The 16,763-nt window shown below is 31.4% G+C and overlaps 2 protein-coding genes across 3 annotated transcripts in view; one reads left to right on the top strand and one right to left on the bottom strand.

The window, feature by feature from the left end:
• The first annotated feature begins 865 nt into the window (after positions 1-865).
• LOC148309926 (protein FAM50 homolog) lies at positions 866-6,252 on the top strand. The gene is made up of 6 exons (XM_088259240.1): positions 866-1,389; positions 2,566-2,688; positions 3,251-3,455; positions 4,039-4,193; positions 4,623-4,735; positions 5,372-6,252. The coding sequence occupies exons 1-6, from the start codon at positions 1,045-1,047 to the stop codon at positions 5,469-5,471; spliced, it is 1,041 nt and encodes a 346-aa protein (XP_088115366.1). The 5' UTR covers positions 866-1,044; the 3' UTR covers positions 5,472-6,252.
• A 5,569-nt stretch (positions 6,253-11,821) lies between these two features.
• The window catches only part of LOC148309927 (synaptotagmin-5-like), a 72,869-nt gene continuing 67,927 nt past the window's right edge, over positions 11,822-16,763 (bottom strand). For both annotated transcript variants that reach the window (XM_088259297.1, XM_088259298.1), the window contains 4 exons: positions 15,841-16,048; positions 14,774-15,003; positions 13,115-13,269; positions 11,822-12,475 (listed from right to left, as the gene is read on the bottom strand). In XM_088259297.1, coding sequence (XP_088115423.1) covers positions 12,338-12,475; positions 13,115-13,269; positions 14,774-15,003; positions 15,841-16,048 — 731 coding nt within the window. In that variant the 3' untranslated portion in view covers positions 11,822-12,337. The remainder of the gene's footprint in view (positions 12,476-13,114; positions 13,270-14,773; positions 15,004-15,840; positions 16,049-16,763) is intronic.

The raw sequence follows: 16,763 nt of genomic DNA on the forward strand, positions 1-16,763 counted from the left end.
AATTCAGTCATGTTCTTTGAACTTTGAATTTTACAGGGCGAATCATGTAGTATAGGAAAGCAAACATCGCCATAACAAGCACACCCCATGAAGTGTCTTGTCGAAGATCTCTTATTGCTGGACAAGTCCAAAAATAAGACCGATCGTACTTTTTCTGTCTAGATGGACAGGCTTATTATTAGCAGAAAAGCATGCAAAAATTTAGCGATTTTCACTTAGTGGCTTGTATGAACGTACTTTTATAGAAATAAGCATGCTCATTTAAAGTATGCTCAAAAATCGACATTCGTTCGATTTTTGAGGAAGCTACCTGCAGTGAGAGTGAAAGGGGTGTGCTCGCTAGTATCGATGTATGTAAACGGATATGCTTATCTTAAGCAAATAATGTAGACAGCTAGAAAGTATTTATGATTGTCTTAAGCATGCTCAAAAGCATACTTTATTAGTAGCGTGTCTATTTGTACCTCAATGAATATAATGTGCCGACTACCCACACAAAAGCAAATATGAACGTCATAAACTATTTCGACATTTCGAGCAACTACAATTTCTCCAATGTGAGCGTTGTTATACGAGTATGTTCACAGTTAAAGCAAATAGAAGCGAATCACTCTAGCTCTAGACGGAGCACGAATTTTGTAGTTGCAAGGAATATTACATGTTTACTATCGAATGGGTGCGCATGTTACTCATGGTTTTTATGCAATTTATTTTGAGCGATAGTATAAACCCTTGAGGTAGCATATTACGCCCTTTAAATTTTAATACGTCACTCTTCGCGCGTATGTCTAAATAGCGGTACTGTGTAAGTAGGTACTTAATTTATTTACTATCAATACTTTTTATGAATTTATATACAGTCAACACTGTCGTTTATTGTCAGACGGTGCATAGATTTCGTAGTTGGTTGTCAATATTTTTATCAAGGATTTTGTTAGTTTTTATTTGTAATTGTATGTGTTTGCATGTTTATATGCATTATTATATTATTTTGATTTCCTGACGTCAATCTAACAATATAGGAAGCAGTTAAACAATTTAAAGATGGCACATTACAAGGGAGCCGCTTCTGAAGCTGGCAGAGCTATGCAGCTCATGAAGAAGCGCGAGAAGGCACAGCAAGAAATAGAATTGAGGAAAAAGAAAATAGAAGAGGATCTCAGAATTCACAATATAGAAAATAAATTTGCTACACATTACGATGCCGTGGAACAGCAACTTAAAAGTTCGACCATTGGTTTGGTCACTCTCGATGAAATGCGGGCAAAACAAGAACATATTGTTAAAGAAAGGGAAAAAAAGCTCGCTCAAAAGAAAGCCGAAAAAGACAAAGAACGGTTAAAAGAAATCGAAGCTAAACAGGCACAGAAAAATAAACAAAAACAACAGGTAATAACGACCATTGCATTACACTATAATTTATTTTTAAATATCATTTGTTATGAATATGTACTATTTATGGCTTCTTCATATTTTATTGCTGTATGTTTTCAGCATATTCTTTCTATTGAATAATATCTTCCTCTTCTTCTGCTTGGTGTAGGCCTTGTGGCCTGTTTTTAAGAGGGATTAGCCTCCTGCGATTGTTGATTCCCAGCTGTCAATCCATCTCTTTGGTGGTCTGCCAGTGCAATATGAAAGAGTCTGGATGGTACCATTCTCCTCACATGCGATGCCATTGTCTGCTTCGTTACTTTCCCCACCTAACGACATCTTCGATTTATCTTATTCTTGCGTTCCTTATTCTGTATCGTAGACTCTTGCCAGATACGCTTCTTAGAGTCTTCATTTCTAAAACTCTTAGCTCTTTTTTTTAGTAATATACTCAAATAAAGTCCTACAAAATTGTCAATGGGATATGTAAGGGATTAAAAAATTTTGGGTGAAACAAATATAAAAGTCTTTTTACCCTGTAAGAACGAAAATAAAATCGCCACCAATTTTTCCCTGCGTAACGTGGTGTTCTATGTAGCATTTGGTTCTGGAGAGTGGTCAATGAAGAGTGTTTATAAATGGAGTTTAAACAAAATAAAATCGCCACAAAATTGTACCTGCGTAACGTGGTGTTCTATGTAGCATTTGGTTCTGGAGAGTGGTCAATGAAGAGTGTTTATAAATGGAGTTTAAACAAAATAAAATCGCCACAAAATTGTACCTGCGTAACGTGGTGTTCTATGTAGCATTTGGTTCTGGAGAGTGGTCAATGAAGAGTGTTTATAAATGGAGTTTAAACAAAATAAAATCGCCACAAAATTGTACCTGCGTAACGTGGTGTTCTATGTAGCATTTGGTTCTGGAGAGTGGTCAATGAAGAGTGTTTATAAATGGAGTTTAAACAAAATAAAATCGCCACAAAATTGTACCTGCGTAACGTGGTGTTCTATGTAGCATTTGGTTCTGGAGAGTGGTCAATGAAGAGTGTTTATAAATGGAGTTTAAACAAAATAAAATCGCCACAAAATTGTACCTGCGTAACGTGGTGTTCTATGTAGAATTTGGGTCTGGAGAGGGGTCATTGAAGATTTTTTATAAATGGAGTTTAATCAGTGTTTATATGTATTTTAGATTCAAGCTTTGTCATTTGCTGTAGAAGATGACAATGACGACGATGATGATGATGATGATGGCAAGGATTCGGACGACAGTCTCGAAGATAAGAAACTCAGTTGGAGAGAGCAGACTGAACCGGTTCGTGAGTTATATTTATTTATTATGATTCAAACATTTTCGCCTGGGATTTTGGATTTAATAAGCTCTACATATAGAATGAGGATGGAGGAATATTAAAATAAATTCAAAAAGAAAATTAAAAGGAATTTGTATCATTAAAATTATTTATCAAGATTATTTATGATTTATAATTTAAATACTTTCATATCTTTTTTGTGTTAAGTGGATATTTGTTTTATTTTTTAACTTTAGTGAAACATTAATACATTAAGAACTTTTTTTGTACTTCATGTTTCATGTAATAAATTAAAATTTCACTTAAAAACATATTTTGTAGATTTTGTAGAAACGTACAAAATAATAAAATAAAAAAATCAAATATAAACAATATTTTTAATTAAAGCCACTGTATGAATACAAGACACAGAGTATCATTGCAGTTAGCGACGTTCGGCTATAGAACCAAGTACAGATTGTGTCAGTACATAATTAAAGCATTTTATGATAATTTTACTGCTGAGTTATCAGTTACCTGAGAGATTCCAATGTGTGTCTCATTTCTTTTGAAATTGTTTGATAGGCGGCCAAGAAAATAAAGAAGAACCCCGATGTGGACACTTCCTTTTTACCGGATCGGGATCGGGAAGAGGCGGACTTGAAGTTGCGTGAAGAGTTACGGCTGGAGTGGGCCATGACGCAGGCAACTCTCAAAGACCAACCGATAACCGTCACCTTCAGCTACTGGGACGGCTCCGGACACAGGAGGAATGTTACCCTCAAGAAAGGTCCGCAGGATTTCCCTTTTTTATTGTTAATTTATGTTTTTAAATTTATGGTAATGACACCTTTTTTGCCACTCCAGTCTATTTTGCAAAACCACTATGATAATTATTATTTCAGTGTCATGTTTATTGACTATCATTTTATATTCTATTATCTAATACATTGTACAGTGAAGCTCCTTTATTTGAAATTTAGGGGACCAAAAATTTTAAAAACACTCAAAATTCAAGCAGCTTAAAAAAAACTCACATATTTCGTACATACTTAAATTGATGGTCCCGTTGTTTCCAAAGAAATTTGTATTTTTTGTTAACAAAATAACAGAAGCAGTGAATGAATTCACTGTTCGGTTAACACGTTCCTTAGCAAACAGAGTAGTGGGATAAATACCCAGTATTCCGGGTTTGAGTTCTGAAGTAAGCAATTATTATTTCCTGTGATATAATAAATTTATGTTATTGCAATGATTTCCACTACTATTTGTATTTCCTGGTTAGGTTGTGTTCAACCCAGCGTAACCTAACCTAATTTCACGCAATTCTAGTACTATTTATATGGAGAGTTGATTTTGTTTGTTTCTTCCAGGTAACTCAGTGTATCAGTTCCTGCAGAGATGTCTGGACACGCTGAGACCAGAGTTCAGTGAATTAAAAACAGTTTCAGCGGACCAACTGATGTATGTTAAGGAAGATTTGATTTTACCTCACCACTACACTTTCTATGACTTCATAGTTACAAAGGTTCGTAATATATTGTGTAAAGTATTAATTTGCTTTTGATTTACATAAATGTTATGTTTTCCCTGTTTTAAAACGAAAGAGGTTTTGTAAAATTGTTCTAGAACAATAACACATTATTTTCATGATCAATGTCTCAAAAAAATGGTTATTTATCCTTAATTTTTTTTTATCCTGTTGGAACTCTCATTCATTCATTCATTCAAACCCTCATCCACACCCAATGGTGCATATGCACTGCATCATATAAACACACTGTTTTCTTGATTGTTAACACATGAAGGAAAGGTTCCAGTCCAGGGTAATATTGAATAAATATTTTTGGAACTCTAGCTGACAATATTTCCATGCTAGTAAAATTGCTTTATATAAATTGTCTGCAATTATTATTATACGGAAAAAAAATGCAACATAGTCATTTCACAATTCTAGGCCCGAGGAAAGAGTGGACCCCTATTCCAATTTGACGTGTCTGATGATGTGAGATTGATGAGTGATGCCACGCAAGAAAAACAGGACTCGCACGCTGGAAAAGTTTTGTTGAGGTAAGACATTATTTCATCAATAATAATGAAACTCCCGATCATTCATTACTTGGCAACATTTGAAGATTTAGCTGCTTTTAACATTCCTCTTCAAAATTATATACATATTTGCAATATTTTCTAGGCATACAATGTATGCAAATACGAGGGAAGAGTGATTTTTTCATATTTGAAATCTTGAAATACAATATAGGCGGAGAATGTTTGCAAAGACAGAGTGGTATGGCATTATTTTCTCTCTGCCTACCATTGGCGTGATGGTTAGCTAGGTAGTTAGTTAGCTTTGCATTCTTTATACATATGTTTAAATTTCTAACATCAACCTCAAATGATCTAATTTAGTGAATTAAGTTTCTCAGATCAAAGCCTACTTTAAATTATTTTCAATTAAAAATAAGTTTATATTTTCTTTCATTGGTTTGGCAGTCACTTTGTGATAAAATCTATCCATTTTTAATTTTACTTCTGTGACACGTGTTTCGATGCATTCAAAGATTTAAGCAAAAGTGGTATTTACGATGTAAAACTTAAATTACAAAAGTTTTATTTGTTTAGCTATATTGCAATGAAATATATTAAATATGTTTTATAAATAAAATATGTATTAATTTTATTTTTTATGTCTTAAATTTACAGATCCTGGTATGAAAGGAATAAACACATATTTCCGGCTTCTCGATGGGAGCCATATGATCCTACAAAAACTTATAGCAAATATACCATCAAAGGAAAGTAATCTTCATCCAATCAAATAGATTACCATCAATGTACATAGTTAATAAGTACAAACTTGCCTTACATATTGTGTATGTTATATTCTAAATCCAAGGCAAAATAATTTTATACATTTATGTTCTTATGTTTTTTTTTCAAATCATGGGAAGGTTTTGTCATTGCTAATGTTCATATTTTTCCTGGTCTTTCGTTTAAATGTATCTATTTATTTCATACTTTAAAAAATTCTAGTAACCCTACTAAAGCTTTAAACGTAAACACATTAATGTACAGTGTATTTAAGGAAACTGATAGAGATAGTCTATGGGGAGTTTTAGTACAGTGTAATAAAACAATGGACTATGTGCCTATTTTTAAAATATTTTTCTAGATAGTGAATATTATTTTACATATAAATAATGTAAAAAAAAAGTTGTATCTTTCTGTATTTTGTCTATGATTAATTTGACAAATATGTTCACTTTAATTTCGCACCAAAAGTCGTGGTGTGAGGTTTTTTCAAGTATGTATGCAGCTGTTTTTTGTGATTTTTAACCGTCTTTTTTTAAAGCTGAAATCGAACTGTTTGATACCATTTCTGTAGGGTGCACTCTAGGGCAATTTTTTTATTTATTACAACCACCTTAGGATTTAATTTTTTTGTTTTACAGAAGAAATTTAAACATCCATGACTGTTCATAGAAAAATAATTTGAGTAATTTTAAAATATTGGAATGTACATATGTAGTCTATTGTATATGTAATATGACAAATAAATAGATACATACATAGTTTGAATGCAATTATCTTCTTTTCCTGTTCCACACCTAATATTTATGTGATTTTGGAAGTATTTTTTTAATACCTAACAAATTACATATACCTACTTCCCTTAACCAAATATTATACATATAAGCAGGGCTTTTTTTAAAACAAAAAAGGTCCCGGAACTCACTTCATGTCAAGCTTATAACAAAAATATATGTATTCAAAAATCATTTAAATATTCATTCCAAACCATATTTTATCATTTTGATGAATTATTTATATATGTATATAGATTGTAATTACGTAGCGCAAACATTGTATGGTCTTATTCATTTTGAAAATTTAAAAAAAAAAAAATTATCCGTGAAAAAAGATACCGGAACTCCATTCCACCCCGTTATATGGAAAAAAGCCCTGCATATAAGTATTCAAAATGTTTAATTCTTTATTTCGGCCTCCAATATGTATTGAGAACGAGGGGATTACAATTCGACTGTGACCGATTATGTAATAAGGTAAACTATTATAGCAAATGAGGAACATCCGCCATTGTTCTAATAATAAGAAAACCACAGATAACCCATCAAGAGAAATGAAACTGTTAATGGGATACAACTGGTCTTCTGTTACATTTAAGGAGTGGAGGCAAGCTGTATCATTCTTTGATTTCATTTACCAATTGACTTTACTAAACAAATCACATGTGATAACCACCTCTTGCGATAAAAATCTCAAACTTAAGACAAATTTTATTGGGATTTGAAGGAATACATATGAAATAAAAGTTTGTTTTGTATATGATTTATTGAATTTTGTAGTTGTGAACAACATACATACTTAAATACACAATATTATTTGTAAATACAGTGAGTAAATAAACATTTATTTTTCTACGGGGTTTCTGGTAATCTTATATGTATACATAAATATATTTGATTTCTTTCTGTTTTTTGTGTGTCATTTCGATGTTCTGATAAAAAAATAAAAACATTAATTAAACAGGCTTGAGGATATTATTTAATCTTATCCCGATTTGTGATATATTTACTGGATTAGACTGTGGGATTGTTTTGATATAAATTCTTGATAATGCTCTGTAACTAGGCCACTTGGAACAGTTCGGTCAATTAAAATATCTGGTTATTTAAGGATGGAGAATGAAATTGCAGTAATTTTTTTTAACTTAAGAATGGACATATTAGAATTATCTATCCCTGAAGAAAACATGATATTTGTTGAAATCAGTTAGAATAATACATAGTACCAAAAATATAAATGGTTAGAATCATCAAGTTTGTGTTTTTATTTTATTTTATACAGTCTCTATTTTAAATCTGTTTTCAACAAAAATACTTGCATGCAAACAGCGGTAATGAAATTTATTTATTGAGGCAAGTATTTCAGTTTTAAAATAATGAAAAAACATTTTTTAAAATTTTAAATCAAAGTTTTAATTATTATATTATAATAGTGAAAAAACGTTTTGGACACAAACTTTTATATTTTTTTCTAGTCTGTGGTCCAAACAAGCATGATGAAATCATTCAATCCTTTTTTACCTTTGATTCATCTGTTATGCAAGAAATTAGTTTAATTATGATATTATTTCTGTGTTATTTGAGTTAAAAAAGAATGTATAGGCTGTATCCATTGATCATGAGGAAAAGGTAGAGAAAAAAATAGATTACTTTTCATCAGTATATAATATTAGTTAAAAGTGTGTTTTTCTCTCAAATGGATAAATATGTTTTAAATTTTTTAATAACATTTCTTGTGTAAATTTAAAGGGTTGTTTATTTTTTGCTTGTTAATATAATATATGCAAAATTGGTGACAAATATTTTGTAAATCATCTTATCATTTTATTATTCTCTTTGTGAAACACGTTTTTTGGTTGTTTTATAAAAATGGTTTTGAATTAAGTTTTTAATTACAATCCGATAGAAATATGTTTTGACTGCGCATTTTTTACAATTTTTTTTAAACTTCATACGACATACATTTCATTTTATATTCTTATATTGATAATAATTATTTAAATATGTATGTAATTTCAAGTAATTTAAGAGGAATAAATTTTTAATAGTTTTGTTAATTTTTTTTAATACACAGTATATATATGTAAACGGAATAACCACATCGATATTTTAAATATAAATATTACACCCAGACATCAAGAATAGAACATTTATTTATATTTAATTTCTTAATATAAATTCACTTGTATCAGAAACCCAGTGTTATAATATATATTTTTTAATCGGGAACGAATAACTTTGTTCCAATTAAGATCTATGTACCTGTAGTAGGAGTGACAATTTTTTTTTCGTCATGGGCCGCATTACTTATTTTGCGTTAAATTATAACATATCAATCTTTATATCAGTTCTATTATTTAAATTGAAAAGATTGCAAAATTTAAGGTCTCATTCCTTTCACTGTATTTGTGGGACGATAATGTATTTTTAGTGTGTAGATATAATTTTTATTCTTTCTGTGCCACTTCTAACGAAGATCGGCAATCATCGTGGCTATCTTCACTTTAGATGCTGCAGCTCGGAACAGAGATTTGGTGCTTCTGCCAAACCATTGTTGTAGGTTTTTCAGCCATGATGTCCTTCGGCGTCCTTGAGTTCTTCGCCCCTCAATCTTTCCTTGTATGATTAGGTGGAGAAGACGATATTTTTCATTTCTCATGACGTGTCCGAAGTACATCAGCTTTTTATAGTGAATTATATTAGATCTTAGATCTAGCAAAATATTTGTTTCGTGGGCCAAGACTCGAAAACTGCCTTCCAAGGGCGAGATTGATTATACATCTTAAGGTTTAATTAAAATTATTACAATATTAAATGTTCACACCGATAATAATGATATAAAATTTACGTGATTATACATCGAACGATTAAGTTAGCTGAGAAGATTTTACTCGTTACATGTATGTAAACAGTAGACATTTTTTCTTAGATTAAGTACATCAATAAGCGCTTTAAGGTATGTATTAATGGATGGTGTACTGATGCTATCAGCTAGGTACCATCTACTTACGACACTGAAAACATTTTTGGCACTTTAAATAGACATTTATAAAGTGAATATTCAGTCCGTCATATTACTCTATGCGACTTTTAAATTAAATAAAATCACCACTTTATGTGAGTATTGGTAAAGAATTTCTTACATTTTTCTGATCAATATAATTTATCATTTGCAGATTAATACGTAACCGCTTTATAAATTATTTCATATGAACTTGTGAATGGCTTCAATGTTGAATTTGAGACCTAATTGAAAGTTTTTATTTGGAAAATGTATGAATATAAATATATTCTTAAATTATTACAGAGTTTCTTCCAAATGAATGTGATTATGAATTGATATATTTTATGAAATGGACGATTATTGCATTATAATATTATAATAAATAAACATTAAAAACAAATCTTCGTCAACAATTTTACTTACAATTTTTTTTATGATTGATTAACAAATATATTTAATGTTTATATTATAAAGGAGAAGAAATTCATTTGTAATTATAAAAGGTGATATAAAGTCCCGTATGTCATTTATGGTTGCAGAGCACCGAAAATGTGCTTTTTGACCATATCACCTGCCACCGTATTACATGGGAATAATGTCTTAAGAATTTGTGCATATTTATATTATTATTTTTTAATTTTTTATTCAAGATGAAAATAGAACCAACATTAAAGGTATTTCAATATTTATTCACCTAATACTCATTTTATTGTCGTTAAAATGTACTGATATATATTAATAGTTTTGTATTTTAATGTAAAATTCTATTTATTTTCGAAAAATACTGTCAATTTATTTTATATGAATCTCTTATACATATATTAATTTATAAATTATCATTGTGAAAATAATATATAAATTTTATTTTGTATGCGTGCCAGACTTTATTCATCCGCTAATTATTTTAATAATTGAAATGTTATTCTGAACAAATGTATCGGTACCTACATATACAGAAAACGTGATTTAAAAAATGGATACATATACTTGTATTTTTTAGTAATGGGTAAATATTTTAAAAATAGCAAGTTACGCAAAATAGTCAAATGTCGAGAAATGTCTCTGTCCATCGACTAAATTATGTTAAATATGTCTTTCCGAAATCCCTGAACTTCTCCATGATACAATATAATCTGAATCAAATAAGTTAAATACATAACACCATAATTTATTAATTTGTGTACACACAAATCAAAACAGTTTTGTAATTGTTTTGTAAAATGTGCTTTCATATCCTTAAGTATTATTAAAAATTTAATAGTCGTAATTATATTCAATTATGTTAAAAGTAGGATATATGTGATAGAATAACAATAGCCATTTATATAAGATTTATGTAGTATTGACTGTAAAGAAGCAATTTGAAGACTAAATAACATTTTTGCATACACAAATATACAGTTATCTTAAAATTTTAATATAATTTACCAGTATATTTTAGGTACACCATAAAAAATGTTGCTGGAGTCTGTAAAAGGTGAAAATTATTTTTTAATCCTAAGGTAGCGATAGATGCAAGGCCGATTATTATTTCTTGTGTGAGAAGACATTTTTTTATTATTTGAAATATACACACAATAAGCCAGAATTATACAGTTAAGAAGAAAGGACAATAATCTTTATGTATAAATTACAAAAGGCCTTTAAATAGAATCACGTAATATATCTATAATACAACATTAATTTATAATAAGATCTTGTCTTAGTAATAAAAATTGTTCAATTATTTTTGCAATACTGTGATGAATAATTTGTCGTTTGAATATTTCGAGCTAGTGTTTATTCGGGTTTTTGCTATATTTTTCAGCTATTTCAACAATTCAAATTTTCATGAACATATTTGAAACATTTTTATATTAAACACAATGAATCTCACATGCTAATGTGAACTCAAGGCGTCTGCAGGTTTCCTGCAAGGCATCAAATATTAGTATAACTAGCTCAAAATTGATCCTATGTAATGATTTAATAACCATTTTTTTCTTTGTAACCGTCCATGAAACATTTCTGGTCACAATAGCGGCCGATATGGTCACAAAGCACAGTTTGGGCACTTTGTAACCGTAACATCTCCCAAGTGACCAGAAATGCTATAAGATTGGCTTGGGTTACATGTGAAATTTACAATTATGCCAGTACATGTATTGAACGGTATCAAAAGAGTTTTTTTTCCATTATTTTAAAATGATTTATTTGAAGGAATAGCTAGAAAGTTCATAATTTATATTAAGATAACATTCATTGTGTGCTTAAATATTTTCTTTAATGAAATAACACACATTTATAGACGGATGGTATAATAATACATACCTCAAACTAATATTACACTGATTAAAAATACTGTTATTTTTATAATACGATATATATTTTTTTGATTTGAGTTATTTAATGTGAAACATTGTAAATCGTAAGTCCTCAGTATGGTTGTGTACACCATGTTAATGCGATATGGTGCCTTATACACCATTTGGGTGCAAATAGAGGTAAAAGAAGGAGAAAGAACAATCTCAAAAACATTTTTTTTTTTTTTTTGAATTACCTAACGTCTAAGTGACTCTGAAATCTAGCTACGGCTTATGCAACACCGATTATTATGACCCTACTCAGGCTTCAACTTTTTTAGTTTTATAGCCTATGCCTACTCGTGAGTGGATTTACTCTTTATGTTCAAAGTTACTATAATTTCATTTAATTCATGAGTGAAAATTCTAGGCAAAAACACTCGCAACCTTGTATAATTATCATAATTTAGTTTTGAGCCTTCATTGATGTCAAAAGGACATTTAATATAAGGTTTTATTTAAAATCGACAGGATATATTATAATATACGGTTTTATTACCGTATAACTAACTTTTAGTTAGTTACTTATACGGTTTTATTTATTACTATATATTATTCATAGTGACCATTGTTAACGTCTTTGGAAAATCTTTAATGAATTTATAGATTTGAAATAGTACTAACATTTTTTTCTGTTTTTGCTTTGGCTATTACTCTGCCCGTAGAAATTATGAAGGAGTCCTTTCCGGTAGTTTTTGATGAGAACTTACGATTGTGAATAACATAGGAATGTAGCTTATCTCAGTGTATGCCACATGGCAGTGGCCTTCCTGGGCTGCTGAACCATCTGGGACCAATGCAACCCCTCCTGGCCGGCCTCCGTGGCGCCCACGCAGCACCACCCCACGGCCTGCCCACCGCTGGAAACACAAACCTGGAGGGAAAGAGAGGATTTACACATTTTATGGATATTTACCAAACCCTTTTTTTAATTATTCTTCTTCTTCTTTATGTGTCGTGTCGGGTCCCCCAGACGTTGACTATCACTTTTGAGAAAGTGTCCCTATTTTGGGCAGTCCAAAACAGCTCCTTGACATTCTTTACTCCTGTGTACTCATTATTAATTTGATTTATTTTGACATAATATTTGTATATAAATTTGAATAACAAGAAAAAGATGGTGCGTTATATGTAATGTAGAACTTAAACTGTATTTCAGGACTTTCATTTCTGGTGAATTTAATAATTTCAAACTGGTTGTCGATCAGTATGGTCTGCAAGTTAATGATACTGAAAAGAAAATAATTGATTATGTTTTTCTTACTGAACAGAAGTACAGTGGAACCTCTCATAATGAGTAATTTGCATAATAAAATGTGAAAAAGTTGCCCCCTTTACGATCAATATTTCGCAATACGAGTTACAGAGAAAGGGCATGTCCCTTTGTCACGAAATTTACTTATGTAAATACAAATATTGAAATAAACAAGTAAATCACTAACAGTGTTAAGCCTGTCACATGATATCCTCAAATATTAGTGTAAATTCAGTAAAACATAATTTATTCAGGTACCTCGAGAGCTGCATCCTGAATGCTATTTGCAGACAAGCTGAAGGTGAAGGCCTCGTTCCACACCGGGTTGTCTGTGTCCTTGTCTTTGCAACTCGCTGTCTTCTTCTTCTTCACCCTCTTGCCGGCCACCAGCAGATAAACTTTTACAAACGGATCTGGAATTTTCATTATAAACATGTAAAAAAATGTATCAAATGTGAAATATTACAATTTGAAACATGTTTACATTTTTGCAATTTGTTACCAAATATTGCATAGTCTTTACTCGAACATTAGTTCATGACATTTACTCTATTGAAGACTATGGGCGTTTGTCCACTACGCCAAATTTATCGTCCGGCACGTCAGGTAGCGTTTTAAAACGATGATTGGCTTGTGCTTTTGTCCATCTTTCTTTGGATCGGAGCTCTTGATCGGAGCTCTTGATCGGTGCGTGAACACGTTGCGCGTAAATTCGGTCACTCTATTGTCGTAGTCGCTTTCATTTTTCAAAACAGGACTGCCACACGGTAAAATTCTGGGTAGTGGACAAGTGCCCTATGTGAAAAACAGAATTTGATGAACTGTTTTTATGGATTTCATACAATTCTATGGTCATATGTAAGGATTAAGAGAGCCCTCTAAGAACTCGGTAGATACATTCTAGTTTACCCTCAACAAACTATATATCCATGTGTTGTCACTTGAGACAAATATACAACTTTCCAAAATTCGAGTTGTTATCAATCATGTCGAAGATGGATAATGTTTCCAGTTTATAAAGCGATCCTTCAAATCAGTCACTTTCTTACTTGAAACAACACGTTGACTGCCAACTACGAGATAACTCTTAGATTGCGTTCTTTGCTAGGACGCCGACTAGGAGTTATCTCCTGCTGTGTTTATTTGCCATATTCGTGCAGCTTTGCTAAAATTCCTAGTATGTCAGTGCTAATATGGATAGATGGCGCATGGGAAGAGAACAAAAAATCAATGCTGGCTTACATGAACAGAAAATTTATGAATAAATGAACAGAAAATAAAATTTTATACTACAATTAGAGTTTTTAATAATTTTCTATGACTAAATGATATTGCTTTTTAAAGCGGAATTCTGAAAGTGCCTACAGGTTTCTAGTTAAAACCATAGTGCAATATGTGTTGCCTATGTAACAGAGATAGTGCTTGTATAGATTTCATGTTGGTATCAATTTTGTGAGGTTATTGAACGAAATAAACATAATGACAGGTGAGTTATACTCATAATAATACTAAAAATTAGTAGTGTTATATACAGTATTACCTCATATTTTCAAGAATAAATGCTTCTATTTATACTTTATAAAACATGGTCTTTTTTGCTAACCACCATGCACATAATGTGTATTTTTAATTTTGTTGGGGGATAAATATTGTTTCAATCTGTGTGCACAATTTTCAGTAAAATTTTGTTCACACTTACACTTATTTTTAAATAATTTCTAGAAATAAAAATGTGTTAAATAAAATATTTTTTATTCTGTCCTCAAAGGGTTAAGTGAAAACGTGAAGCGAATCCAGCATTTGTGAACAAAGCTTTGGATAAATTCAAAATATGGTGAAGATTTACGGACCTTACCCAAAGAGTATCAGATTCTAAAAAGTATTACAAATAATAAGTCATCTGTTGACGGTTATTACCGAAAGACTCCTTGGTATCAGGGCAGGGTTGCAGGAGGTTCCTGGCCTTGAGAATCACGGCCGTGAGTCGCTGCGCCGAAGGCAAGTAGCTGAGGGACAGGAGCAGCTCCTGCAGCTCTTCCGGGGGGCGCTTCTGGCGGGACAGCTCTCCCCACACCTCCACACCCCCGGCCACACTGAGCCCTTCCAGCGCCACGCGCACCTCACCGGTCACTTCGTTACGAGAATATCTGCAATGTGCATCAAAGGTTAGGTTAGACTGGTTTGATGAGTGTGTCCAGGTCCCGTATGTGGCTTCTGGTATCCGATAACATTGTTAAATCTGAGTAAAGTATATTGACTGTCTATATTATTAAAATACGAAATGACGGCTGGTAAAGTGTAAAAAAATTACTTTTTTGAAAACTTTGAGCTCTGATTGTAGACCTAAAGTAGTATGGAATATTTTTTAAAATATTTTTTACATTATGTGCAATCCAAAATGCTTAGACCCATTAGTTTTTGATATCTAATTTTTTTTCATATGTCAACGGCCCACTCTAATATATACACACACACACACACTGTGTGTGTGTGCCATGTCTCCACCTTCATAGTGTAGTGACAAGCACGTTGGACTACCATTCTGGAGATCCTTAGTTCACTTAAGTCGCTGCAATAGACTGATATAGATAATAGACTATAGAGTCTTATAAACATAAAATACGTATTTATAATAGTATATAGAAATCATAACAAACCTAATATTTGAACCAAAGTTACATCTTCAAAACTTTATCCGTACCCGATGGTGCATAGAGCACTGCATCATATAAAGTGTTATCTTGATAAATAAAATAATCTGGTTAGGATTTTGCATACATCCAACTAAGAGTCCAAATAAAAGCTTTCTCTATCCAACCATAGATGGCTCCAGGGAACAATAAAAATGTCACAATAGATTTTTAAGAATTAGTGCTATTAACCAAGCATGAATATTACCAAAAAGCAACTTCTGAATCAATTTATGAGATTTCAGTTAGTTAAGGAATATAGTTAGGTTAGGTAATGTTGGAAACAATGCTCACCTATCATAGTCGTACACTTGAAGAAGGAGAGTTTTATCCGAGAGCTCATCGTGAGAGACTGGAAACTTGAAGTGCTGGTCGAAGAAAGGGTTGGGGTCATTTCTGTGAACCGGGGTTTGTCGCGAGCGGTTGTCCACTTCAGGCAGAAGCGACACCCTCACATAAGGATCGTTGAATCCACCCTGGTCACTTCCTGCCAGATCATGAGCTGAATTGAAAAGAATAATGCACATGTTATTTTTCATTTTTTATTTATTTATTAATTTTTATTTCCATTTCACTTCTCATTATTTCATGGTACATTAATTCATTATTTATTTCAAACATAAACACAAAATCACACATATTTATAGCCTGTTTGTGTGTATATAATATAATACAATATACACCATGGTATAAGGCTAATTGTGATAATTTGAAACCGGAAAATGAAAAGAATGTAAAATAAAGACTAAAAATTAAAACCAAAAATTTTAAAGAAAAGATGTAAAATAGAAATAGTTATTTGTAATTTAAAAAAAATTGAAACATAAGTGATGAAATTATTTTAAGAGAAGAATTGACCAATTCACATGAATAAAAAGTCTACATATTTTGGATAATAATCATACAAAATTGAGTACATTTGATGCAGAAAAATAATATGGTCAAGACTTGGGAATCTTTTCATTTCTAAGGTCACATTTATCCGATACAACAGGAGAATTATAATGTACAAAGATATTCAGATTTTTTCAATTGGCTGTATCAGAGTAGTTAGGCCTCAGTTTGCATATCGCTGGTCAATGGTCACGAGCTGTATAAATAACATACATATTCTAAATTAATTATTTATTATAGATGTCTTTCCTTTTGCTTTCCAGCTTTATATGGTATTGTCTTTTAAATTTAATTCATTTAACACTCTGTCTACCAAACGGGTC

Source organism: Brachycentrus maculatus, unplaced genomic scaffold, assembly GCF_059751285.1.
Source record: "Brachycentrus maculatus isolate JH-2025_06_01 unplaced genomic scaffold, ASM5975128v1 h1tg000115l, whole genome shotgun sequence".
Classification (NCBI taxonomy): Eukaryota; Metazoa; Arthropoda; class Insecta; order Trichoptera; family Brachycentridae; genus Brachycentrus; species Brachycentrus maculatus.

What these genes read in the sequence shown, in the direction of transcription:
- LOC148309926 (XM_088259240.1), top strand. Translation starts at nt 1,045, where the DNA reads ATGGCACATTACAAGGGAGCCGCTTCTGAAGCTGGCAGAGCTATGCAG. An exon ending in GAATGTTACCCTCAAGAAAG is followed by an intron (nt 3,456 to 4,038) that starts GTCCGCAGGATT and finishes TGTTTCTTCCAG; the next exon opens with GTAACTCAGTGTATCAGTTC. An exon ending in ATGACTTCATAGTTACAAAG is followed by an intron (nt 4,194 to 4,622) that starts GTTCGTAATATA and finishes TCACAATTCTAG; the next exon opens with GCCCGAGGAAAGAGTGGACC.